Genomic DNA, 26,288 nt, shown 5'->3' with positions numbered 1-26,288 from the left:
GAAAATATCTGCTGTTCATTGAATTGAAAGATCCCCCTTCTTCAGCACATACACTAAGCTGTGTGTTGTGACACAGGTGGTAATGGTGGCACAAGCTTTTCCTGTTTCTGGATCATCTAGTAAGCAGGTCATCAGAAATACAGCGGAACATCTTCGGTCCGGCAAAGTCCAATCTACCACACTATTTTCTTATTGGAAATAATGGAAGTTAAAATAATTGCGATCATAAAATCTATAACTCTGATGTTATGGAAGTGAGTCTCTTCACATTAAGACAAAACACAGATGACTTTGGGATGTACATTCATTGTATCACTTAAGTCGGTACCAGTGTTGCCACAATTACCTTGAAAAAGTAATCTTATTACTGATTACTCCTTTAAAAAGTAACTTAGTTATTTTACTGATTACTTCATTTGAAAAGTAACGCAGTTGGATTAGAAGTTACTTTATTAGTTACAATTCAGCAGTTGCATAAGGCACATTAACCAGTATACATGTATGTTCCATCCATCCATTTTCTTTGACTGCTAATCCTTACGCGGGTCGCGGGCTGCTGGAGCCTAATCCCAGCTATCTTCGGGCGGAAGGCGCGGTACACCGCTGAACCGGTCGCCAGCCAATCGCAGGGCTACATGTATGTTATCTGACACAATTTAAAGGTGGACGCAAAAACAATATTAGCTCTACTTAGACATAAATCGGAGCACTCGCTAAGCTAACGTAGCACCAAATTTAGCATAGAATGCTAATTTAACGCTGAACATGTTTAATTTGCTCCGTCACCTATTGAAATGAATGGAAATGACAATCCATTACAGCCGACAAAAAACACAATTGTTTTAATGCTTTGAATTAAAATCTAGCACAGTATTGTAATATATGGAAACATGATCAAAAGGTGAAGAAAGAAAGTGGTTTTACATTGTCTAATTAAGCCCAAAAACGTTCGCACGCACATATTTGCGAGTTTAACTGTTTTGTCCCATTCCAGAAGTGGACGAAAGTGCAAAAGTCGAGCAAGCGACGGCTTGTAACTCGAAAAACATGCACTTTTCTTTCATTTCGGTACTTACTGTCTTCATTCACGTGTTCAAATTATAGCCCTTCAAATCACGATGTGTTTTACAACCCCAATTCCAATGAAGTTGGGATGTTGTGTTAAACATAAATAAAAACAGAATACAATGATTTGCAAATCATGTTCAACCTATATTTAATTGAATACACTACAAAGACAAGATATTTAATGTTCAAACTGATAAACGTTATTGTTTTTAGCAAATAATCATTAACTTAAAATTTTATGGCTGCAACACATTCCAAAAAAGATGGGACAGGTGGCAAAAAAGACCGAGAAAGTTGAGGAATGTTCATCTGTTTGGATCATCCCACAGGTGAACAGGCTAATTGGGAACAGGTGGGTGCCATGATTGGGTAGAAAAGGAGCTTCCCTGAATTGCTCAGTCATTCACAAGCAAAGATGTGGCGTGGTTCACCTCTTTATGAACAAGTGTGTGAGAAAATAGTCGAACAGTTTAAGGACAATGTTCCTCAACGTACAATTGCAAGGAATTTAGGGATTTCATCATCTATGGTCCATAATATCATCAAAAGATTCAAACAATCTTGAAAAATCACTGCATGTAAGCGGCAAGGCCGAAAACCAACATCGAATGCCCGTGACCTTCGAGCCCTCAGGCGGCACTGCATCGAAAACCGACATCAACGTGTAAAGGATATCGCCGCATGGGCTCAGGAACACTTCAGAAAACCAGTGTCAGTAAATACAGTTCGGCGCTACATCCGTAAGTGCAACTTGAAACTCTACTATGCAAAGTAAAAGCCATTTATCAACAACACCCAGAAACGCCGCAGGCTTCTCTGGGCCCGAGCTCATCTAAGATGGACTGATGCAAAGCGGAAAAGTGTTCTGTGGTCCGACGAGTCCGCATTTCAAATTGTTTTTGGAAATTGTGGACATCGTGTCCTCCGGGCCAAAGAGGAAAATAACCCTCCGGACTGTTATGGACGGAAAGTTCAAAAGCCAGCATCTGTGATGGTATGGGGCTCTGTTAGTGCCAATGGCATAGATAACTGACACATCTGTGAAGGCACCATTAATGCTGAAAGATACATGTTTTGGAGAAACATATGCTGCCATCCAAGCAACGTCCTTTTCATGGATGCCCCTGCTTATTTCAGCAAGACAATGCCAAACCACATTATGCACGTGTTATATCAGCGTGGCTTCGTAGTAAAAGAGTGCGGGTACTCGACTGGCCTGCCTGCAGTCCAGACCTGTCTCCCATTGAAAATGTGTGGCGCATTATGAAGTGTAAAATACGACAATGGAGACTGTTGAACAGCTAAAGCTGTACATGAAGCGAGAATAGGAAAGAATTCCACCTACAAAGCTTCAACAGTTGGTGTCCTTAGTTCCCAAATGTTTAATGAATGTTGTTAAAAGAAAAGGGGATGTAACACAGTGGTAAACATGACCCCGTCACAGTCTTTTTGGAACGTGTGGCAGCCATAAAATTCTAAGTTAATGATTATTTGCTAAAAAAAGGTTTATCAGTTTGCACATTAAATATCTCGTCTTTGGAGTGTATTGAATTAAATATAGGTCGAACGTGATTTGCAAATCATTGTATTCTGTTTTTATTTATGTTTAACACAACGTCCCAACTTCATTGGAATTGGGGTTGCACTTCAGATCTACTGGTCTGTTCCAGATGATCGATGATGCTTAGTAGACAAGCAGGAAGGCCAACTCTACTCAGTCCTCTGGCCATCTCCCACCATCTCATTGCTATGGTTCTTTTCTCACCTTTGTTGGCCTCTGTCTCTGGTTGCCATGGCAGGGCTTATTTGCCATATTAAATGTTTGGCCGCATTGTCCGGATTCTGATGACACCCAACATGCCACTTTGATCAATGAAGCGGCACGTGATTAGAGGATATGGGTTTGAGCCACTCATCTATGGAACAATCTGTTCTGCTCATGTCACATGCAGCGTGTGAAGCTCGTTAACACAGTTACAGAAAAAAAAAAAAAAAACTTTGTTTCGGGATCTATTTGTGCAAATTACTGTTATGTTTGTGTTGAGCTATTTATGAGAAAATTTCACTGAATTGGTCCAAAAGGTATTTACTACAAATAATCTCTTTAGATTATTCTCTTCAGAAGGATAGTTGTGTTCAACTGAACAGGCCAAGATTTTACACTAAGTAAATTTGTGAGTAAATTGAGATGAAGTCAGTGCTGTGTAAATGTTCTGTATATACTTTTGTGACAGTTTTATGGTGTCAGAAGTTTCTCAGATAAAATATGTGCCTTGGTCAACAAAAGGTTGGGAAACACTGCACTAAGCAGATAAGCAAACGTGTGTTTCTTGCCCTCTTGTGGCTGGAGGAGTGAAACTGGATGATGCCTGTTTGACGGGCTTGTTAGCACACCGGACTACTTATAGGTCCTTAGAGCGGACGTCCTGTAAATACATAAAGGTCTACGTTAAACTACATGGGTCGTTCCAGAATTCGAAGACAGTTTGTACACCAACATTTTTGAAAAACGGACTATTTTTTTATGTTTTGAAGAAAAACAGATAGTAGACCATCATGTAATTAGATTCGTCCAGCTCAATCATCAGTGGTACACTTAATGACATTGTATTTGTCATATCATATATTTTGCTGTTGCTTGGTGGAACCATGTTACAGATACTGTAACTTAATAAATCCTTTGAAATTACTATACAACAATTCATTGCCTGTGAAAGTTCTCACTGATCCAGGACATTTTATTCTCAAGGCACTGAATCGATCGCAACTGGACTGTTCTGATTGTCTTAGAAGATGTTTCGCGTCTCCTCCAAGAGGAAACAAGGATTAGTTAGGACGCACTAGCCAGTGTTTGTGTGGAAAACTCAACTATTTATGCACCAATTTAGAGGCATGCCCCACACCACTTATGGACTCATTCCTTTGTAATGCAAAAAAGGGGGAAAGCCGTTAAGCTGCCTGGCCGAGAGGCCATTGTGCATCCATCAGAGTCATTGGGTGGAAATTCCCTCAATGATATTCCATTCACTTGTAAAGTGGTCGTGGAATTACAGTACCTAACGGTCAAGGAGGCGTTCTGTTTGTTGGAGGCAGAATTAATGAGTTTCTTCGGAATGGACCAAAGCACAACACTGTAAGGGGGAGAAAGGTGATGTCGTAAGCCCCCTCCTCTGTTAAGCGACTGTTTTTCCACCTTTGTGTATATGACCTCTCTCACCCCTCTTTCAAACCATCTGTGCAGAATATACACATTTTTTGTCCTCAAAAGAGTGCTGTTTCTCTTGGAGGTGCAGGAAGACAGCAGACTCATGATCTGAAGAGTTTGCCCGTCTGTGTTGTGCCATGCATCTGCTCAGCGGTTGCTTGGTTTCCCCGATGTATGTATCTGTGCATTCCTCACTGCGCTTAACCACATTCACCAGATTGCTTTTCTGGCGATGGGGTGTCCGGTCTTTGGAGTGTACCAGCCTTTGTCTCAGGGTGTTACCAGATTTGAAGTGTACAGGAATATTGTGTTGGTTGAAAATTTCTCACAGGCCGGATACATGCGGAATGACAATATTGTCGTGTCTGTTCATTGATTAGCAAATTAATTGATAATTGGTTAATCGTTTCATCAAGAGACAGTGTTTAATTTAAAATTGTCCAAATCCTCTTGTCAGACAGTTTTTAATTCATTTAAAAAAAATCTGATGAATCAATTCATCGAAAAAAATAACCCAAATAAAAATTATATTTTATTTGAAAACAATTTGTTACTCTCATTACAGTAACAGGTTAAAAAAAAATCTTGTCAGACAGTTTTTAATTCATTTAAAAAAAAATCTGATGAATCAATTCATTGAAAAAAATAACCCAACTAAAAATTTTTATATTTTATTTGAAAACAATTTGTTACTCTCATGACAGTAACAGGTTAAAAAAAAAAATCAATGCTAATGTCAAATAGTGTTTTTGCTAGCTGTGTGAGCTACCATGCTAACTGGTCAAGAACAAACTTGCCTATAATAAAATATTTTAAAGAACAAATTAAAATGTAAAAAAGAAAATCTTTAATATTAAGTCTTTTTCTGATAATGTGAGTAATAGGTTTGCATTGGCTTGAGTGATGTACTCCATTACAGTACGGCTGAAAATATTGACAAAATACGCCATTTTCAGGTATGCTCAATAGGTATTTGGTTATTCATATAATATCTAAGAATGACTTTTACTACAGCTATAGTTAGAATTTGTACAAATATTTTATACAGCAAGTACAGTTCAGTGTTTTCTTCATGGATTATTTGAAATTCTATTGGTGTGGGGGTGGGGAATGACCCACATGCTTTTTGAACCTCTGAAACCTTCATTTTGCCATCCAAAGCAAGCAAAACCTGACAGTCTCATATGTTTTGATGACAAAGTTGGAGCATTACATTACATGGAGATTCCTACGTCAAGTTAGACATAATCTAGACATCAGATTGGGTCATTTGAGGCCCAATGGTGTTGTGTTACGCAACTCTGACTTTATTCTGTTCTGGAACGCAAGCGCAGTTTGGTTACTAACAGATAGCATGGAAATGCGGCCGATTGACGTAGTTGCTGCCAGATAAGATCTCACAGCTCTATTGTAGATGCAACGCTGTGGTTTTAGTGGTTTACTTTTCTTCCACAGGCCGCTTTCAGTAAGGCAGCAGGCATTAGCATGCCTGTCATGGGAAGTGTAACGTGCTGTGCAACAAATCTTGATGTCAATTCTTACTGCACGGTGTATTTAGATAACAAGTAGAATGGACTAACAGAAGGCTGTCTAACGCTGACCTGCCTGTGCCCTCACTGTGAAAATCTGCAATATTATGTTTATTTTAGCCTGTAAAGTTTATGCTCCCTGCTATGAGCACCCACTTATTTTCTAAGAATGTTTGTGACTCTCCCTTTCAGATGATCCTGTGGGACTGGGATCTTAAACACTGGTACAAACCACAGTATCAGGTCAGTAATCCCTCACATTGCACATAGAGTTATCCAACAAGCTTATTGACCCTAATAAAAGCTGGCTTCAAGTAACCAATTGCTGGTACTACTCTTGCTCACACACACTGTTTGAAAGCTGACACATAATGGCCTTGACATATTTGACTTGCCACATTTTATCGCACTCAGACATTCCCTCTCCTCTAGGAACTATTTGTTTACTCTGTCAAAGAATTGTGCTCCCACGGCTCAAAGTCCCATTTGGTTCCCGTTTCATCTATTATTATAGGACAATTTTGGGGGTACACTAACACATTGATTTAATACTGCAAGTCCTATATATTTTCTGGTATTTAATATGACTCTACTTAGTGTCATTTACAGACTCCAACTATTCTTAAAATTATGCAGACACTATTGTTTAAAAAGTAAATACAAATACATTTGCTATAGCAAACGAGCCTGATTGTAAAAAAAATAAAAATAAAAAAAGTACATTGCATGTCATTTTGAACGTAGTGATATTTGACCAGGTTGAGAAACGGGTTACAACTTTTTCAAGTGAAAATTATTGCTTATTTGGACTCTAATTCAAATTATTTGATGATAAAAGTACAAATATAATGTTAGGACAACATAGTGAAATAGTGGTTAGCATATCTGCTGCAAGGTCAGGAGTTCCTGATTCTTTGGAACATCATTGTGTTGTTTGCATATTCTCCCCGTGCTTTTATGGGTTTTCCCCAAATATGCATGTTAGGTTAACTGGAGTCTTAATTTGCCCAATGACAAACACATTTGGTAATGTGACTGAAAACAACAACCACAACAAAATGGGTGTTTTCAGTGTGTTTTACAGGGCTAAAAAAGTCTTGCAAAGTTGTTAAAGATGTTGTATTTTTATTTTAAAAACAGAATTTAACTACAGGCGAATTTAATCATTCAGTAATTCTGAATATTGTTAATTGAGCAATGGAGAATGAGAGAATGAGAAATAAAAAGCTTAGCACTGTTGTCATTTCCCAGGAACATAATTAACACAATCACATGAAGATGTCCATACTGTTAATGGACTTGATATGACAAAGCATTGAAAATTTTTGAGCATTGTTTGTCCTACTTATTCTACAGTATAACTTTACAAGACCACCACCAGTCCATAGCTTAATGCAGGTCTTGCAATGACTTTGTCATCAAATTAAGACTAAAGACTTTATTCTGATAATTACGTGACTTTATTCTCTTAGTATTGTTTTTTTCTTTTCAGTGTGGCTTATATGTTGTTTCATAGGTAGTTACTCTAACCACGATTACCACGAGCGTGCATTGTTTTCAAAATGAGGAGTTTGCACACAATGATCAGTCTTAAGCTGTAAAAGGGGGGTCACTATGGGACGAAAGTGTTTTTCGCGTTGTGAAATGTCATGTCTTCTTGCAAACATGTACGCATTGACGCAGATCGCCGATCGCTGCCTTGACTCTGTTCCTCCTTAATGCGCGTCAGGGCGCGACGAGCGGCAATGGCGTGGACCTGTCAGTCATCAACGAGGCCAGGAACCTTGTGTCAGAGGTGTTGATGGACTCGTCCTTGTCGCCCCACGCCATCTCAACCCTGCACAGCGTCTCCAGCCTCATGGGGACCTTCTCAGGGTCGTGTCGCCCCCGGGTCAACCCTTTCACCCCTTTCCCCGGCTTCTACCCCTGTGACGGGGTGGATGACTCCGTAGAGAGGAGTGAACGCAAAACCATTAAGGTGGGTACACACATCAGTGGTGCGATACGAAAATACATGACCAAAACTGCATTGTCACTGAGTAGAGCGCAGACACAAACCATGGTAGAACCATTCTAAAAATGTCAATTTGACACAATCATGTCACGGGCATTACTGTTCCACTTCCGACCTGGAAGTGATTGTAATTAGCTCACTTCCCCCCTTGGCCGAAATGCAAGTCGACAAAAAAATGTCGCACCTTCTCTTTATCATGATCATTTTTGTCCTTGTTCAGATAAAAGCTAAGAATGTACCTTAATAAAAGTTCAAAAAAACAAAGAAAACTGTTCTTAAAGATTAAATACAAATGTAATTTACTACAAAGTTAAAAACAACCGGACTGTATTCGGACAGTGCTTCTTTTGCATACCACCAGAGGGAGCGCTCTCCCACACTGAGGATCATTGATATTACCAACTGACGAACAAATATGCGTAATAATGCCCAGTAATTATATTCCACTGGGGGAAAATTGTAACACAGGATTTGGAATACAGATCACAGTTTTATTTGGATTATACTTAATCTTCACCAGCACTAGCAGATCTCAACATGGCCCAAAATGGTCTTTCTTCAATTTTGATGAAATTATGAGTTTTCATTATCATTCAAAAGACATGATTATTGGAACCTGACTTGAACAACTTTTATGATTTATACATTCAGTATCAAACAGTTGGTTGGGAGACGTGGTCATCTACGACCATGTAATTCTTCTTGGTAAAAAAATGTAATTTCTTGGCCTCACTCCAGTCTATTAGTTATGCTCAATATATCTCTTTTGTGGCTATATTTTAAATTTATAATCAGAGTGTCATAACTGTTTGTGGATTGTTTTGCGGAATGACTTGTCACTTTATGAAGTGCGTTTCTGTTGGGTTGGGGTATGCAGGGCTTAATTTTTCTTACATTTTTCTGCTATATTCAGCAAAGATATAATTGCTGCTACATTCTGTTGGTAAGTTGTACTATAGAATGCAAAATGACCAAAAGTCTGCAAGTAGCTTTTGTCACAATAAAGGCACTGTGTTCAACAAAGTTGTATCAGTGCATAAATGCAAGATGTATCGATACTAATAAACACAAATGACCCTTTCAGGGTTTGAGCAGCAGAAACAGCCTCCCTACTCCTCAGCCCAGGCGGAGTTCGACCTCCTCCTCTGTGCTGCTCCCTCACGACTCACTTTCGTCACGGTGGGAACGTAACACCGGCAAGAGATCCCACCCAGATCTTAACACGATTAGGTACTGCTCTTGTCACACAACTACATTTCTGTTTGTCTGTTCGATAAATATTGAATATAATGTATGTCTGGCCAGTAGCCAGACATAAAAAATGATCATGATGATAGTTACTCAAGTTACTCAACTCTTGTGTTAACATGCCTCCAAAAGATTTTTCATCATTTGGAACCTGTCTGACTAGGCATCCCTCAGCAGGGAAACACTTTCTCTCTGCACTCTTCACTGATATACTGTACACTATGGATGTGGCTGCAGTTTCAAGTTGTCTGTAAAGACATTTAAATAAGATATGATAAGCTTTATTAGTCAAAAATGGTGAAAGTTGTAAGACAAAGGGAAGTGGCTGTGATCCTCAGGGGATCGGACGTTGTCCATCATTGCCTTGTAAACAATCGGTGCCAGTGTACCTTTGTGGGTGCAATTAAATGACTGATGATCGCTGATTTGACCTTAATTCAGATATACCCCAAAAGGTGTAATTTCTTTTTTTTTTTTATTTACAAAAAAAAAGAAAAAATAATCCAAGAAACAGAGCGGTCAATTCATTCGCCGGTCCCCCAATGATCATTTTAACCGTGTCTATTTTCGTATCAACTTGCCTGTTGAAATTTCGGCCTGCGTAGTTTAACTCATCTAACATCTTTTTTCAGCTGACACTTCACACATTCAGAATAGAGTGGGAGAAATGAAAAAGAAAGAGAGAAAATGTTTGCTCTTTGTCATCATGCCAAATATTGTTTTGTGCAAAAACCTATAGTTAGTTTAAATCAAGTAACTTGTAACCAGGAAGAATGACTTAACTATTCAAGAAGCAAACAATATTGTGTAGTGACTATCTTGCTCCACAAGATGGAAGTACATCACCATCTCATTAGCTTTGTGCTTTATTTAGGCTGAGGTAAAAGCAACTGAATCGTGGCATTTTACAATGTGTTTGTTTGTCGCATGTAGCTCAGGTCTGTCCAATGGGCCAAATGCAAATCTGCTCACCATTCCCAAGCAGAGGTCTTCTTCTGTCACCCTCACCTACCACGCAGGGTCCAGGAGAACAGGTGGGGCCCATTTTCAGACATTTCTGACACAGTTCTAACAAAGAGCTCGTGTTTAAAAATATGATTGTGTTCTCATATGTTGGTCTGGTCTTTAAAAGTACTCATGCGCTGCACTTCCACCGCATTAGCCCTTTCTGCACCTGACCTCAGTCTGAACAGAAGAAAAGACCAACAAGGTTGGACTCTAGATTGCAGTACTATATATATATATATATATATATATATATATATATATAAAACTGTCTTCAGCATCTCATAAATCCATAAAAGAATGGAACAAATTCCCTGCTGAATTGAAGACCATTACACATTGTAGAACCTTCTCCAAAGAAACAAAAAAATGATCTTCAGAACCCAAGACTGTCAGCATTGACTTATTTTAAGTATATATTTTTCAATGCACTAAATGTGAATGAGTAATTCAATCCATGTGGGTACATTTAAAGAGAAATGCTCTTTGGTGACTGTATAGGTGTGAATAATATAGTTTATCTGTGTACCTGTATACGTGTAGTCATTGAACAAGGGATAGCGACTGAGCCCTGTGCAAATAGGCAAACTCTTTGAATCATTGACGCCCCTCCTTAAAAGAGTTTGTAGTTGCATATAGATGCCACAATATGGTGGCAAAGCACTTCATACAGATAAAGCCTCAAAAAAACCATGCACCTAGCATGTACACAGTCATGAACCCATGGTACATAAATGGCTGTATTCATCAATAGTAGTAGCTAACATACTAGCCAAAATAGCATGCTAGCAAAAAACTAATTGGCAAAGAAATATCCACACTAGCACTTGACACAAATGACGTTAAGTCATGAAACTACAGGATACAAGCAAATTGGGAAAGCAAAGTAGATGACACTGGCTACATTGGGAGAAAAGCAGAAACATACTTTCACTCTCTTTTCACTCTTGATGGTACACGAGGAGCATTCAAGGACCGCCAACAAAACGGGGCATCTTAAATGTAGATGAAAAAACACTCAGTAAATCAAACCTAACAACAACATGAATCATTACACCAGATGGCGCCAAAGCCATGCTTTCATTGCTTAGACCTGAGTACAAACAGCACAAATATGCGGGTTCACTGCATAACGTTTGCTGCTCCTAATTACTGTTAACCCAATTTTGACACTCTTCTTAATATTATTTCTTACTAGCCACAGAGACTGCATATGGAAATTTGCTTCAAAGCTATTATCTGGCACAGATCAGCTTTACTCTTGGGTTTGTTTTCTGTACGCAGTTCCTGACAAATAAACAAATACACTAAACAGGTTTTGACTAATAAAAGCCTTTATCCTTTCCCTCATCAGGGACCTCACCAAGTCTGAGTCCCGTCACCTCTCCCAGCCACAGTCCTTCGTATGTAGCCACAGGTTCTTCATCGTCCCTGGTCACTCGGTCGCCTGTGGAGTTCCCAGACACAGCGGACTTCCTGACAAAGCCAAGTGTCAACCTGAACCTGCACAAGCCTTTGGGCTACACGCTCAGCTCGTGTGACTTCCAGCAGGCATTCCGCAGCTCCGCTTTACCTCTTTGCACCAGGTAAAAAAAAAAACAAATAGCAGGAACTTCTTGCTCATAATTGTTTAATTGTAGTCATGCACGAGACTTGACTTGTCCACGCCAGCTGCGGGCGTCAGATGCCAAAGGGGGTTTCCAGCAGCGATTTGGGGGATCTTCATCAGCCACTCCTCAGCGAGGCCCAACGCAGGCGCTCAGGTAAATACAATTACGCCCAATAATAGACATTATTTAATGGCCTGAAAGTGAGACCTTTCATTAGTAAGTTTTAAGAGAGTACTGTAGGTTCTCTGCAGAGTGTGTGTACACATACTACTCATATAACGTTAGGAATATTTGGCTTTCGTTTGGAATCCTAACCCTAACTCTAAAATAAAATTCTTAGACCACCCTTGTTTCTTCATTTTTTTTGGTTGATTTTTAATGTCTGGTACAACTAAAGGTACATTTGTTTGGACACATATGATGATGACAACAATAACAGATCGTAAGCGTTTCATTTTAGAGTTGCCATCTTTCCATTTTCTTGACAAAAACTAAAATGAGTGCAAATGCAATAGATTTCCGCATGTCTAATAGGACAAAGTATGGAATCGGCTGCATTTTGGTTGTTTTGATTGTATTCTTCAGGGAATACGCTGTACCTTTGGCCGAACCAGGCATTCAAATGAAAAAATGAAAGGGTAGAAACAAGGGTGGTCTCATAACATTTTCCATGACTGTAAAATGCACTACAGGAGATTAGGACTGAGTCCTGACACGAATAGTGAATATCTGCGGGTAAGTTACAGCCCCCTGAAAAAGTTGTTTTGTATAGTAATTGCCTATACATGCCTCAAGATGATGGCAACGTTCTACGTATACAGCTACACGAAACTCCTCAATTCACTGAAAGAGGAGTTTTTCATGGAATAAAGGAGGATAGGCTCCCCAAAAACCTCCACGTATTTGTGAATGCTGAATGGCGATTATGCAGGGGTTCACTGTCTAACCTTTTCGGGTGAGCTTCATTTGACCTTCTTTAAACTTTTTAATACAACAATGTCCAACTTTTCAGTGTTTCAGTACTTTTTGCACAGGTGTTTCATCCATGAATAGACCAATAATTTTGTGGGTTTAAGAATGAGTTGTTCAAGAGTCTTTTTCATCATGCTGTTCACATTTTGACATGATGAGACTAAGAAAACGCCGATCAATTGATCAGCAATACTTCGCCATTGCAAGGCTTCAGACTCCTACACTAAATGTGTTTTTTCCCTTTCTAACTATATAGCTCAAAATTCCTTCAAGAAAATGAGAATTCAGTTTCAATATGAATATTTTTTCTTTCTTTCTATGGGAGCAGCGGGTGAAGGGCCAGAGTTCCAAGGCGAGCCTTTAATCAGGGAGGAGAGCGTGGAAGTGGACTTGCCTGGAGAGTCTGATAGCGCAGGGAAGCAGGGCCACACTGAGGAGGAGCAGAGCCCCAGCACAGAGAAGCAAACTCAGGAATCGGGGGTCAGTTTTCACAGCGACCATAATGACTCTCCACAATGAGGCATAATACTGCTCGGTTGTTCCCCTTCCAGAGTGATCAGGAGTCCCGACTCGACCCGATGCTGGAAGACCATGAGGCCCTCATGGAGAGGATGAATACCTGGAATTTCCAGATTTTTGACCTGGTGGACAAAACAGGAGGAAAGACGGGAAGAATACTCAGCTACGTTAGTACTCTGATGCAAACATTTTCTCGTGCGTTTTGTTGTTGTGCGTCGAGGCTGTGGTCGCTATCTTTGTCCCCTCCTTGTAAATATCCTGTACAAATTCAGTGTAGTTTGTTTGTTTCCATCTGCACGTCTGTCAAGTGTAAGTTTAGTCAAAACTAGTCATTTGTCAATACTATGCGAATTTGGAGCCTAATAAGAGGGTACATTTAATGCAAGTAAGCAATGAATGGTTATTGTAGCCTTTAGTTCTGCTCCAAACATCTGTCGCGTAGCACTTTTGCAAATTGTCCTGCCGTAGGTTTGAAGCTGTAGCCAACACACTTTTTTAAAACACTAAACAGATTTTGTTCCTGTACTGTGGTTACCTTGTGTTCTCATATGTGTTTCAGTCAAACTGGTCTGTATTTCCCCAGGTGACTTACACCCTTTTCCAGGATACGTGTCTGTTTGAAATTTTCAAGATCCCTGTGAGGGAGTTCATGACATACTTCTACGCTCTGGAAAATGGCTACAGGGACATTCCCTGTGAGTGTTCACACTGCACTAGGCGCCTAGAAATGTTCACATTTCATGCGTGTGAACTCTTTGTTCATGTGTCATCACAATGTGCTCGTCTTTTGCTGGATGAGCCTCAGTAGCCCACGTGTTGCAAAGTTGCAGTCAACTCACAGCTTATTGCTTCGGATGTAATGCCTGCAGATCATAACCGGGTCCATGCTACTGACGTGCTCCATGCTGTCTGGTACCTGACCACTCGACCAATCCCTGGGTTCCAGCAGATCCACAGTGAGCATGTGACCGGAAGTGACACAGGTGAACACATACTGCATATACTGAAGACAGGGTTGTCAAACGCATTGTTGTCACGGGCCACATCGTAGTTATGACTTTCCTCGGAGGGCCGTTACGACTGTGAACCCATATAAGTGAAAGATTACATCATATTATTACATACACCATACACAACACTTTGATAAATAACCAGTTTGGAAATCAGAAGCCTATAAAAACATGTTTATCAACTATTACATTTCTTTTCAAAGGGGTATTTGTAACCAAAAAAATGCTTGCAAATACCTCAATGTTATTACACCAGAACACAATGAACAATTTTGATTTGCTCTCGCGGGCCAGATAAAATGAGGTGGCGGGCAGGATCTGGCCCCCGGGCCACCTGTTTGACACCAGTGCTGTAGCACTATACAGTGGAACCTTAAAGGCACAATCTGGCTGATCTCTGCTTTGTTTGCATTCAGAATTTGCTCAGACGAAACAACCTTTCGAAATTGCACAGATGATGTTTCAAGTAACTTTTTTTTGTTGCTTTTTGTAACTCAAGGCACACATTCGATTTTTGAAATGGACGGATTGGCCAGGTTATTCGTAGACAAAGTAAAACAAAAATGGGAAGAAAATGTAAATAAACGGGGATAAATAGTTTAATAATAAAATCATACATGTGTATATTTAAATTAATTGAATAACCACATTTATAGGAAAATTGTTGATTTTGCTAATAGGTTATTTTAAATAAATCAAAGAAGCATCTATATGACTCATTCTTTTTCCATTCTTACGTAATCAGCTGTAAAATATAAAATAAAAGGCTAAATTAAGGAACCTATGTGTGCTCAGTGGGCTGGATTCATTAACGAAGTGGAGGTTATGTGTGCCCCTAGGCCATGCTTTTCCTGACCCTGTTCTAAACGATCATACAAAGTGTGAACATAAGTTAACCACTGCATAACAAAGTAATTCAAAAAATATCACTCACCCTTTCGTGATGGTTCAAACTGTCTGTTTTTGCGACATGAGTGGCATGTTTTTTTTTTTTGGTTTCCTGAAAAATGTGTTACATTTTCAAATGGACCTAAGAATTTTTCCCATTTTGAAGGTTCTGCTGTTTATTTGTCATTATTCATTCCCCTTTGTAACCGATTGTGTGCAAGTGTGCAATACGAAGCATATTGCGAGTAACATCGACATTGGGGCCTTGATGTTGAAATCCCAGCAGTCTTTGACGTGTATCAATTAACGCTGTGTGTTTCAGACTCAGACAGTGGGATCTCTCCTGGCAGGATATCGTACGCCTCGTCCAAGACCTCCTCTATATCAGATGACAGCTATGGCTGCCTGGCTTGGAACATCCCAGCTCTGGAGCTCATGGCCTTATATGTAGCAGCTGCAATGCACGACTATGACCACCCTGGTCGCACTAATGCCTTTTTAGTTGCCACTAACGCGCCTCAGGTAAACCAATTCTGCTTGTTAGTTCAACTTTACGTGTTTGGAAAAAATTAAGGTCACACGTGTAAATTCGAATGCCACGTGACAAGCTAGTGTAACATTGTAGACTAGAGAAAATGCTGGAAATAAGTGAATGCACAAAAAAACAGAAGAGCTGATGGTAAACTTTTTCTGAGGTGAAAAACAAAATGCAATTAAGTTGAAGGCTCTGCAGCAAGTCCCCACATATATTTGTGCGTAGACCAAAGCAATAGAAGTATTGCTTTGGAGCTATCCGCAGGCATCGTGGTGTCAAGTAAGTATGTTAAAGTGAGTTGAGGAGCTTCATTTCGATATCATAAGTGCTATGCCGCCATCTTGCGGTATGTTTTGGTAATCGCAATCCTTTTGGAGGACGGCGTAAAGTAGGGGATAGCGAGGTTGGTTGTCACCATTTTTACTCTGGTGTCAATTTCTCACCATCAAAACATCCTTCAGTATTCATTCCTACATTAAGTCGAAGGTCTTATTTTTCAACTTATTGCAAAAAAAGATGCAAATAACTATCAAATATTTTATATTGTGATTTCATTTTCTATTGTGACAAACGATCCCATCACGGGGAAGGTTGTCCCACGCTATAAGGGGGTTCTTTGTCACAATGTTCGTTTAATGGCAAAAATCTTGAAAATAAGACAAGAAGGCAGTACGAAATGTGAGAGTTGAATCACATTAAGTTGACTATGTCTCTTAACACCAAAAGAGCAACGGACAGGAACGGGAAAATCATCTTTTGGCCCGCCTACTATATATTAAAACATAAAGAACAAAACACTCCTGCTCCTCACTGCAAACTAGCAGTTTTGCGATGGGAGGATTTCTCCAGGAATATCTTTCTCATTCATTTTTAGCAGTTGCTTGCCAGTGTTCTGTCATTTTGATCTAAGTCCTTGGCAGCGCACCGCATGGACTAATTTCACCTCCCCGACTGCCGTCATCTTGACATACGGTGGAGTTAGGCCCTTCTTTGCTTTCCATATACTGCAAAGTTTCTGCCCATGTTTCTTTATTCCAAAAAAAAAATACACAAAGAATAGTAATCTCACCATGCATAATTGTACCAACATAGGAGAATGTGACAACCAACTCTTTGTGTAATTTCTTGCTAAGGTCAAGACTAACAAACGTCCAACAGCTAATTAGCTAGCTAATAGCAATCTAACCTTGAGGATTCCCTTCCCATTTTCTTGTAGGGGGAACAGTTGTTTCGTTACATGCATATTTTGTAAAAGCCAAGAATAAAAAGGACTGAGAACTAAAACTTACAATTGGACATCAAAATCACAAAAGGTCCTCTCAGCGGTCTTACTCTAGAGAGGTCTTTGTAGGTGAGCTCGTTTTCCATTTCTGTCAATTTCTATACCGCAATTTGAGAGACAGCGCCCTCTGTTGGCAAGATATGAGTGTGACAACCCCCCGAATCGCACATTTTTATTTGTGGGCGGGAGGGCTTTGTTCCTATCCCCTGCAAATCATGGGCGACCGCTGTACTGTTGCACTCCAGACCGATTAGTGGCGGTAATATGCATTACGAACATACTCGGTTTCTATATTTAAAAGACCAAATTCCCACTTCCACACCAAAAGGTAATGGGTTCTTCCCGGACCAATGCCCCCACCCCTCCACAACATTTTGTGAAAATCGATTTAGTTATTGATGTTGGTTAAGTAGCCTGAATTCAAGACCCATATTTTATTATTCCACTGCTAAGTTACGTAAAACGTTAACCAAAGTGAACAAAAAATCTAGATTCTCTACCTTTTAACCAGATCGGCACCAACATGGGATCATGTCTCATTTGGCCATGTCCTTCTTTTCCATCAAGTTTTCATGGAAATGGGTCTCGTTATTGCACAGTCCTGTTATTTCACAAACAGAAAAACAAACAGCGGTGCAAGCATAGTCAGTTTTCTGCAATTGTACTGCACCAAAAGTGTTGGAACAATTTTTGAAAGATAAATAACTTGCATTGTTTTGGTGATTTTGTACATTGGTTGAAAGCGCACAAATAAATAGAAAGGCAGCCTTCAGAAAGGAATTCCATGACATCAAACAATATTAGTACAAGAATGAATAATCGCTTTCTTTCACCCACTGATGCACTCACCAACGAAACATATTTTGGAGCTCAATGCTACGCTGCGCAGGGAACCGCACGGCATTGACTGCTCGCATAATCTGCCTCTCCTGTTTGGAATCAATGCAATTACACACTCCAAATAGTGATTCTCTTGTTCACAGTGGTGTCCTTAGATTTCCGGCATCCTAAAGAAACCTCACATCGATGCTCACGGTTAAGGTTGAAACGGATAGCCGTTTTTAACCTGACATAACTTCGTGACTCAAAGTCAAGCTGTTTTTTCAGAATCAGAATCATCTTTATTTGCCAAGTATGTCCAAAAAAACCACACAAGGAATTTGCCTCCCGTAGCTCGATTAATAAAGATGCTATTAGCTTCTCCTTGCATGCGGTAACCTCATTTTGCCTGAGCGATAGGATTACATTCAAACCATAGTAAAGGAGAAAGCTTGATTGGATCACATCCATTTGAACAAAGTGGAAAAGGGAACCTTATTCATTTGTCTTGGCATAAGTGTATACTCTGCTGTCAGCAAGATCCCACAAAAAAGCCATTTGGATGAATTATTCAAATGTGACGGAAGGGTGAAACATGGGCCAAAGAAGCACCCACTACTTTTTGGTCTGGAAAGTTTAACATCTATAAAAAAAATGTGTCCCTTTAATTGCTGGATGTGCTGCTCTGAAAGGCTATTTCATTAAGAGACGGACTCCACGTGTTAAGCGTCTGTCTCACACTGTGATGCGAAAGTTAAGGTCAACTATGTGGCCCTGTTCAAATATCAAATATCGGTCCCAGGAAAGTGGGTTAAGAGCAAAGACTGGGGACCCTGAACTAACTAACTATTGATCACTAATGGTTTTGACAAACATGTCTGGCAGACGATCTTTGGTGCTAGAAAGAGACCCAGTCGAAGTTTCTTGCTTCCGAAATGCGCCAGTTGCAATTCAACATTTATTGATGAAAGGGTTATCTATCTTATCTCGGTTTGTGAATGCCATCTATATTTAAATCTATAGATTACGCTACACGTATGACTTTTGTAGGTGCGTCATATAGGTCAGGAGACACAAACCACAACAATACAGTGGATATAAGAAGTCTACACACCCCTCTTCAAATCCCTCGTATTTGTGATATCAAAAAATAAATAAAAATGAGTCCAAGATAACGAATTATAATAGATTTCATTGAAGTCTCTGTTGGCATATTTCCTACTCTCACCTATGACTCTTCCCTTCGTGCACAACGCAGGCGGTGCTGTACAACGACCGCTCTGTGCTTGAGAACCACCACGCGGCGTCTGCCTGGAACCTTTACCTATCCCGGCCTGAGTTTAACTTCCTGGTCAACCTAGATCACGTGGAGTTCAAGCGCTTTCGCTTCCTGGTCATTGAAGCCATTCTCGCCACAGACCTCAAGAAGCACTTTGACTTCCTGGCCGAGTTCAATTCCAAGGTCAGATATTATGGTCTGAATTTTATAATCTGTATTTTGAGTCTTAAACTTATTTGAACCATTAGGTGGCTAGGTAGGATAGACCATGCAGAGAAATGCGGTTGTTACATGCTTTTAACAAGTGTCCTGTCTCTTGACTAGGTCAATGATGTGAGCAGTCCAGGAATTGACTGGACCAATGAGAATGACAGACTGCTGGTGTGCCAAGTGTGTATCAAGCTGGCAGACATCAACGGACCAGCCAAAGTCCGCGACCTGCATCTGAAATGGACCGAAGGCATTGTCAATGAGTTTTATGAGCAGGTATATAGACTGCATGTGCTCCCGTTAGCCTGCATCCATACGAGACCCGGTCGTATTCCTCATGGAAAGAGCACTTATTGATGGTGTATATATTTCAGACTGTATGTATGTATAGTATCATCGCTATTGGAATGTTATCATTAAGCCTCACACCTCAACACCTGGACTACAGCTATTTGAACATGTCGAGCATTTGAAGTGCAAGCTTCTCAGGATAGATAAAATATGAAAACCCATCATAAGCTCATCTACTTTTTTCTTTTTACCCGCAGGGAGATGAGGAAGCGGGCCTGGGCTTACCCATCAGCCCCTTCATGGACCGTTCCGCCCCTCAGCTGGCGAAGCTGCAGGAGTCCTTCATCACACATATAGTCGGCCCGCTTTGTAACTCGTACGATGCCGCGGGTTTACTTCCCGGCCAGTGGGTCAGTGGAGATGGATCGGATGAAGACGACGAGGGCCGAGCGGACTCGGACACTGAGGACGACGACGAAGAGGAGGAAGAGGAGGATGCGGATGAGCTTGAAGATGATCTGCGGCCGAGTGAGTCGACCGTATAACCATTCACCCATTTTCTACTGCTTATTTTGTTCAGGAGTTTGAGCCTATCCCAACTGACACGCTGGACTGCCAGACACGCAACTAGGGGTGGGGGAAAAAATATAGCATAACTCGACATAAAGTCGACTTCAAAAATAGGTCGACTTCAAAAATGTCAGCCTTCAAGCTCCGACGGGACCCAAAAAATAAAGTTCTGCCCCGGCACCGTTATTGCGCCGCCGAAACCAATGTTTCACACGGACATTTATTGCAGACAAATGCAGTGTTGGGTCACTGATAAAGTGCCCCAAACTACAAAGGAGCGTCTGTAGGTGAATTCTCAGACACTGTTAGATGTGTAACGTACATATAGCATACGTATGAGTGAGCTGAATGGCAGTTAGCGTATTTTGACCTAAAATGGTGATCGCCAGCACGCTAATGCTAATCGCGATTGCTAACTGTTTCATGTCGCTATCTCAAATTCTGTACACCAAATTTATACCATCCACTCAGTACCAACAGATGCTGCGGGTCTGGGTGGGATGGCCCTCTTCGTCGGTGGTTGTCCGGCCTTATGGGCCCGACCTGCAGGGGCCACGCCTCTTAATCACAAACCCGGCGCGCACACACACACACGCACACACACCACTCACTGTATATATTTTTCTCACGAATCATATGTGGCCACATATACATATCAAAGGGTTCCTGGGAGACTGGTATGGGATCGGGAGGGTGTGGGTGTCGGACCGGGTTTCAACGCGTCTGTGCTGTTTCCCGGTCCATGCGCCCTGCCTGCGCCCCTGGATTCTGACCTGGCCGTAAGGTGGCGCGGGGCGTGTGGCGCGGTGGGTGGGTTCGCTGGGGGTGGAACCCTGGGCCCGATCCCGCCCCTCGATTGATCGGGTGGGGTCCTCAACCGCCGCGGTGCGGCCACAGCAATTACAGGACGCTTCTGTCAGTCTTTGTGCATGTAAAACGGTATCAATTCACTTGCATGCACCCGTGGGACTCTTTCACTGGGTGTGGGGTCACGTACTTACTGCAACAAATAAGTCATGAATATGCAAATCGCTAGTGTATCCCCTCACTTATACTCTCGTCCTGTATTTTATAATTTACATAGTTAATCCCACCACACTTCAGTTGTACAGGGTTAGGGTTCACGACCTTTGTCCCGCATGTTTCTTCTCCTGTCCTTGTCCTGTTCCATCTTGTCCTGTCCGTCCCTCACAGGGTGGTATCACTACAGCCCCATGCAACACTCATATGTAATGTTTCCTTGTTGTAGATAACGTAATGATTTACTTCTCTCATCCTGTTTACAATTAGTGCTTTGTCTTTTGTCTTTGTTTCTCTCTCCCCTCTAGAAACGTTGTTCTGTTCGAATGATCGACTCTGATTCTCAATAAACTTCAATTATAATACCAAGAAACCACAGCGGAAGCTTAAATATTCCCCAAAAATACAAATAAATAAAAATAATAATGTGTGCGTGTGTGTGTGTGGGGGGGGGGGAATCGGCACGGTGGACGACTGGTTAGAGCGTCAGCCTCACAGTTCTGAGGTGCGGGGTTCAATCCCCGTCCCCGCCTGTGTGGAGTTTGCATGTTCTCCCCGTGCCTGCGTGGCTTTTCTCCGGGCACTCCGGTTTCCTCCCACATCCCCAAAACATGCATTCATTGGAGACTCTAAATTGCCCGTAGGTGTGAATGTGAGTGCGGATGGTTGTTAGTTTGTATGTGCCCTGCGATCGGCTGGCGACCGGTTCAGGGCGTTAATAGCCTGTCTGACACGAGTAAATGGATGTATAACCCTTAACCAATGTTTCAGAGAAAAGGAAACATACTTTTGCAGGCACTTGTTTTTGCAATGTCAAGTCACCCTTTGACCTCTGTATGACTTCTTTACGTTTTGTGTTTATGATCATTCTTTATGCTGTTTTACTCTGTTGCCGTTTCGAGATTTCCCCCATGACCCTTCAAAGAGCAACAGGTGAATGTTTCTGCGGAAAGCTGTGCAAATGTGGTGAAGATGCAGACAGTTTTGGGGACTGTTTCAAGTGCCCTCTTGAACATTGTTACCACTGTCTCATAAAAAAAATACACACACATTTGACACATGTACAGTTTCTAGATTCCCACCATTACCACATTTTTTTCAAATTTAATTAACACGGGTCAAATTTGACCCGAACAGTCTCAGTGCACACACATTTTTTAACTGTACAAATGAATGACATTTTAAAATATTTTCATTTTTGTGTCTTTTGGGGGAAAAGAAAATCAAATTTCAGTCTGGGGGGGGAAAAAAAGACATTTAAGGTATTTTCCATTGCTGTCATGTGGTCAAATTTGACGCTGAACAGGAGACTTTACACCGATTTTATCGGCCTGATCGGTATCGGCCGATAATTAGCATTTTATGCCGATCGGCTTTAATATCATCATTCGCCGATCCGATCAATGACGTAATTGATCGGCTCCGCAAACGACATTTACTGCGCGTCGCCATCGTGCACGGTATATTTGAATCCAAAAGCGAGTTTATTTTTAGCCTTGTCGCGTGTCTTTTGACGTAGTACTGTAAATATCTGATGGCCAATAATCCTGATCGTGTAAAGCCTACTGAACAGTATGTAAAGTATGTTTTCATGGTTCCTTTGCAGAAAGGAGGAAAAGCCACCGGCAGTTATTCTGCAGCATCATGCAGCACCTAACCGAGAACCACAAAGTGTGGAAGAAGGTCATCGAGGAAGAGGAGAAGAGCAAAGACGTCGGCAAGCAGCAGCAGTCTGACGGCCTGCCGGCCAGCGTGCCCGCGTCGGCTTCGGATGACATCCAGGTCATCCAGGAGGAGGAGGAAGGGGAGGAGCGTCAGTAGCGCCAGAAAAAGAAGAAGAGCTGCAGAAAAAGAAGTCCTTCACCCAACAGCCTTTTACACACTGACGTGAACATCATGACATTTTTTCACACACACATGCTGAACACTGTGCAGTCAACTTTTGGAGAAACAAAACAAATACAAATACAAAAGGCCTTACCACTGTGAGCGGATCCTCGCTGCAACAGTGGGAGTCCATCTCCTATGCACTTTCAGCCCTCAGTGGCGAGTCCTGGAGCAGCTCCAAGACGAAGAGGTCGCACGTGCCCGAGAAGAGCGTCAGGTCCCCGGGATGACCTCGGCCGCGACGATGCCTCGAGTGCATAGCGCTTACACCTCTCTTAGGTACAAAACAAGTCTTGACTGTTTAAAAAACAAAACAGGACTTTTGAGCATGAAGCAAGTAAGCAACGTGGAGACGCCATCGACGCCCTTTACCAAAGTGAACTGTTCGTACGTGGAAAGACGAGACCGAGACTCTTTCAGCCTCAGTTTCGGGTTTATTTTTGGGAATTCTCTAAATATATAGATATAGATATACATGATATATCTCGGATGTGCCTGTCTGAACCTTTACTGAGTCCATATTGGCCCAGAGCCTGGGCTTGTGGAGTTCTCTCTCTTCGCTGGTGACACGAAAACACTGTATGACACTCGGTCACAGAGACATGATTGAGAAATGTCGACTGATGATTATTAGCATTATTATATCGGCATCATTTTGGATGCCGTTAATCATGTGTGCCACCCATGCCGCCCTCCTTTTGTTGTTTCCTTTGCTACAATGAACGTCTGATTATCTTTTTTTGGAAGAATGTGATCGAGAGTTTGGAGAAAGAGAGCACATTTTTAATTACTTTTTAGTACGTGATTTGTGTGTATGCTTGTGTGTCCTTTCATTTATCTGGTGTTGCATTCAGGTCAGGCATGCTGTCTCCAACGAATGGATTTAAAATTTTTTATTTTTTTAAGGTTACTCAGGATTCTTGCAAAGTTGTATGATTACTTTGCAGGAATTAATGTCATTAATATTGACTTTAACGAGGAACACCATCCAGTACATCTTGGCGAGTGAAGGAGTGAACGAGTCGACTGCAAATTGAAGCAATCGAGACCGTCGGCGGCGCGACAGGAGCTTACAGTATGTGCTGTCTCTTGTCCATTCATACACAGCTTGCTGAACCTCACTGGAGAAACACTTGTATGGCCACATAGCGACACTATAACGTTGTTGTTTCTTTTCAACAGTACAATGATCAGGTGCCTCTTCTTTTTAGCCAACAAACATTTTTCATCTACAGTGGTGCCTTGAGATGCCAGTTTAATTCGTCCCATGACCACGCTTGTAATTCAAAGCACTCGTATCATAAGTCATCTTTGCTCACTGAAGTGAATCGAAATGCCATTACAGCAATCGCTCGTTTATAGTTACCAGGTGAAATCCGCGGAGTAGCGACCACATATTTGTTTGAGTATTTATACATATTTTGAAGCTGTATGAACCTCCCAAGACTTTTGAATCTTGCCCACACACCTATTAACTTGGACCATACTCATATGAACACATTTTATATTCTAAAAGACCTTTTAAACTCAAACACACAGTAATGCACAGTAGTACAGTACACTACATTTTATTCCTTGTAATATGTGTTTTCATGTTTTGTTTTGTTTGAGGCTAGAAATCATTTGTTACCACAAAAGCATTGTAGCATACACTCAAAATCCCACCATATGGTTACTTATGCACAATAAGTATAATGTAATTGTCCTTTTGATGTTGAGTTTGGCAGCAAACTTGAACTTGGAGTGGCATGAACCAGCTTGAAGCTTCTTGAAAAAATTCGACACTGTGTGCCAACAAAAACAACAAATCAAAGATAACATCATCTGAATGACTGCTCGCATCTCGAGAAGGTCGTAAATGGGCTCGCTCGTATCTCAAGGCACGACTGTGTTGTACTTTCTTTTTCTTTTTTTTCCCGAGTGGCCAGTGTGAAGAAAGGACCCAGGTGTTTTTTGTTTTGTTTGTTTTTTTGCCCCCCCCCCCCCATCTCGTCATTCCATTTGATGAAAGGGAAGCCACAATTGTTGCCTCTTTGTCATAATCATAATCATCTGTGCGGAGCATGTTAAGTCCAATGGAGTTTGTGATATTTATAAAGAAGCGGGGGGGGGGGGTGCGGGGAAACATGCTCATTTTAATACCACACAAGTGTTCAGCCACTGTACAAAAAGACTATGTGCATAAATATATATATTTTTGAAGAATCAACTGAATATATCGGTTTTCTACACACACGCATTTGTGATGTGCATTGAAATCCTTGTCCTTGTTTTTATCTCCTTTCTTTTCCAGGTGTGGCTACGTGGTATGCTTATTTTCTTTTCAATTGGGTTCATTCTCGTATTCATCATCATCATCTCTCCTTCACTAGTGCCAAACTTGACCTACATGCGGTTGGCCGCGACATTTGCGTTCCAGTATTGACAAAGGAGCAGCGAGAGTAGCAGACTGGACTCAGGTCAGAGCCATATTCCTTCTTTCCCACGGAGCCGTTCTGTACCAGAAGTCGCTATTCTGTCTCACCGAGTTCCAAGTGTTGTCGGCTTTTATTTCAAACCACCGTGTCCACTGATGATTGTGCCATAAAAACATCAATGAAGTTACATGTGTGTGGCATCAGTATATGTAGCTTTTGGTCCAATGTAACCGTTCACTCTTAACCAACACTGTGGGAGCAACTGATTTTTGTTGTTATTTATAGCTGTCATTAAAAAAAAACAACAAAAAAAACATCCCTCTAGTGCTCACGGTTCTTGTTGATTTTTGTGATTGTGTGTGAGTGACAAGTTTTGGAATTTTGTCAAAAAAAGAACAATGAACAACCCTTTACATTTTTGTCAATTTTTCATGGAGCGACACTGAAGAAATGACACTGTGCTACAATGTAATGAGTGTACAGCTTGTTTAGTAGTGTAAATGTATTTTCCCGTCAAAATAAATCCACACACAGCCATTCAATGACAACAAAAGTGAGTACACCTCTAAGTGAAAAGGTTTAAATCAGGACCTGATTGGTTCAGATTTAAAATGTTTTGTCTGTCTTTCCACAGGAAATAATATCAAGCAAATTAATGTGTTCCATGTTTTGCTTATGGAAAGCCGTTTGATCATTTATTTGATATCCATCTTAAGGAACATGCACTAGTACACTTTTTGTACTCACTAGCAAGACAATACAGTGCACTAGTCGAACTGTCTTACTAGTCATGTTTTCCCACTACTGTGGGCTAAAAAGTTCATTTCTTGTGGCAAAATTAGCCTTAATTTGTTCTTGTATAAAAATTTCATGTATTATGGTTTTGGTTAAAGTCATATTGTTGGGCCAT

General features: G+C 41.0%; 1 protein-coding gene across 3 annotated transcripts in view; it reads left to right on the top strand.

The window, feature by feature from the left end:
• pde3b (phosphodiesterase 3B) overlaps positions 1-25,909 on the top strand; it is a 50,474-nt gene extending 24,565 nt beyond the window's left edge. The window contains exons 3-18 of one of the 3 annotated variants that reach the window (XR_009768200.1): positions 5,995-6,045; positions 7,532-7,780; positions 8,901-9,046; positions 9,998-10,098; positions 11,424-11,655; positions 11,741-11,832; positions 12,980-13,131; positions 13,203-13,337; positions 13,754-13,865; positions 14,040-14,153; positions 15,391-15,590; positions 18,963-19,166; positions 19,308-19,469; positions 19,742-20,012; positions 22,681-24,036; positions 25,334-25,909. Coding sequence is in view for 1 of the 3 variants with exons in the window: in XM_061670915.1 (XP_061526899.1) it covers positions 5,995-6,045; positions 7,532-7,780; positions 8,901-9,046; positions 9,998-10,098; positions 11,424-11,655; positions 11,741-11,832; positions 12,980-13,131; positions 13,203-13,337; positions 13,754-13,865; positions 14,040-14,153; positions 15,391-15,590; positions 18,963-19,166; positions 19,308-19,469; positions 19,742-20,012; positions 22,681-22,895 (2,436 nt within the window). In the remaining 2 variants the exon portion in view is untranslated. Of the gene's footprint in view, positions 1-5,994; positions 6,046-7,531; positions 7,781-8,900; positions 9,047-9,997; positions 10,099-11,423; positions 11,656-11,740; positions 11,833-12,979; positions 13,132-13,202; positions 13,338-13,753; positions 13,866-14,039; positions 14,154-15,390; positions 15,591-18,962; positions 19,167-19,307; positions 19,470-19,741; positions 20,013-22,680 lie in introns of all 3 variants that reach the window. The other 2 variants (XR_009768199.1, XM_061670915.1) reach the window with 2 other exon arrangements.
• Positions 25,910-26,288: the final 379 nt, after the last annotated feature.

This window comes from Phycodurus eques, chromosome 2 (assembly GCF_024500275.1).
Source record: "Phycodurus eques isolate BA_2022a chromosome 2, UOR_Pequ_1.1, whole genome shotgun sequence".
NCBI classification, from domain to species: Eukaryota; Metazoa; Chordata; class Actinopteri; order Syngnathiformes; family Syngnathidae; genus Phycodurus; species Phycodurus eques.
This window is presented reverse-complemented; position numbering and strand designations above follow the sequence as displayed.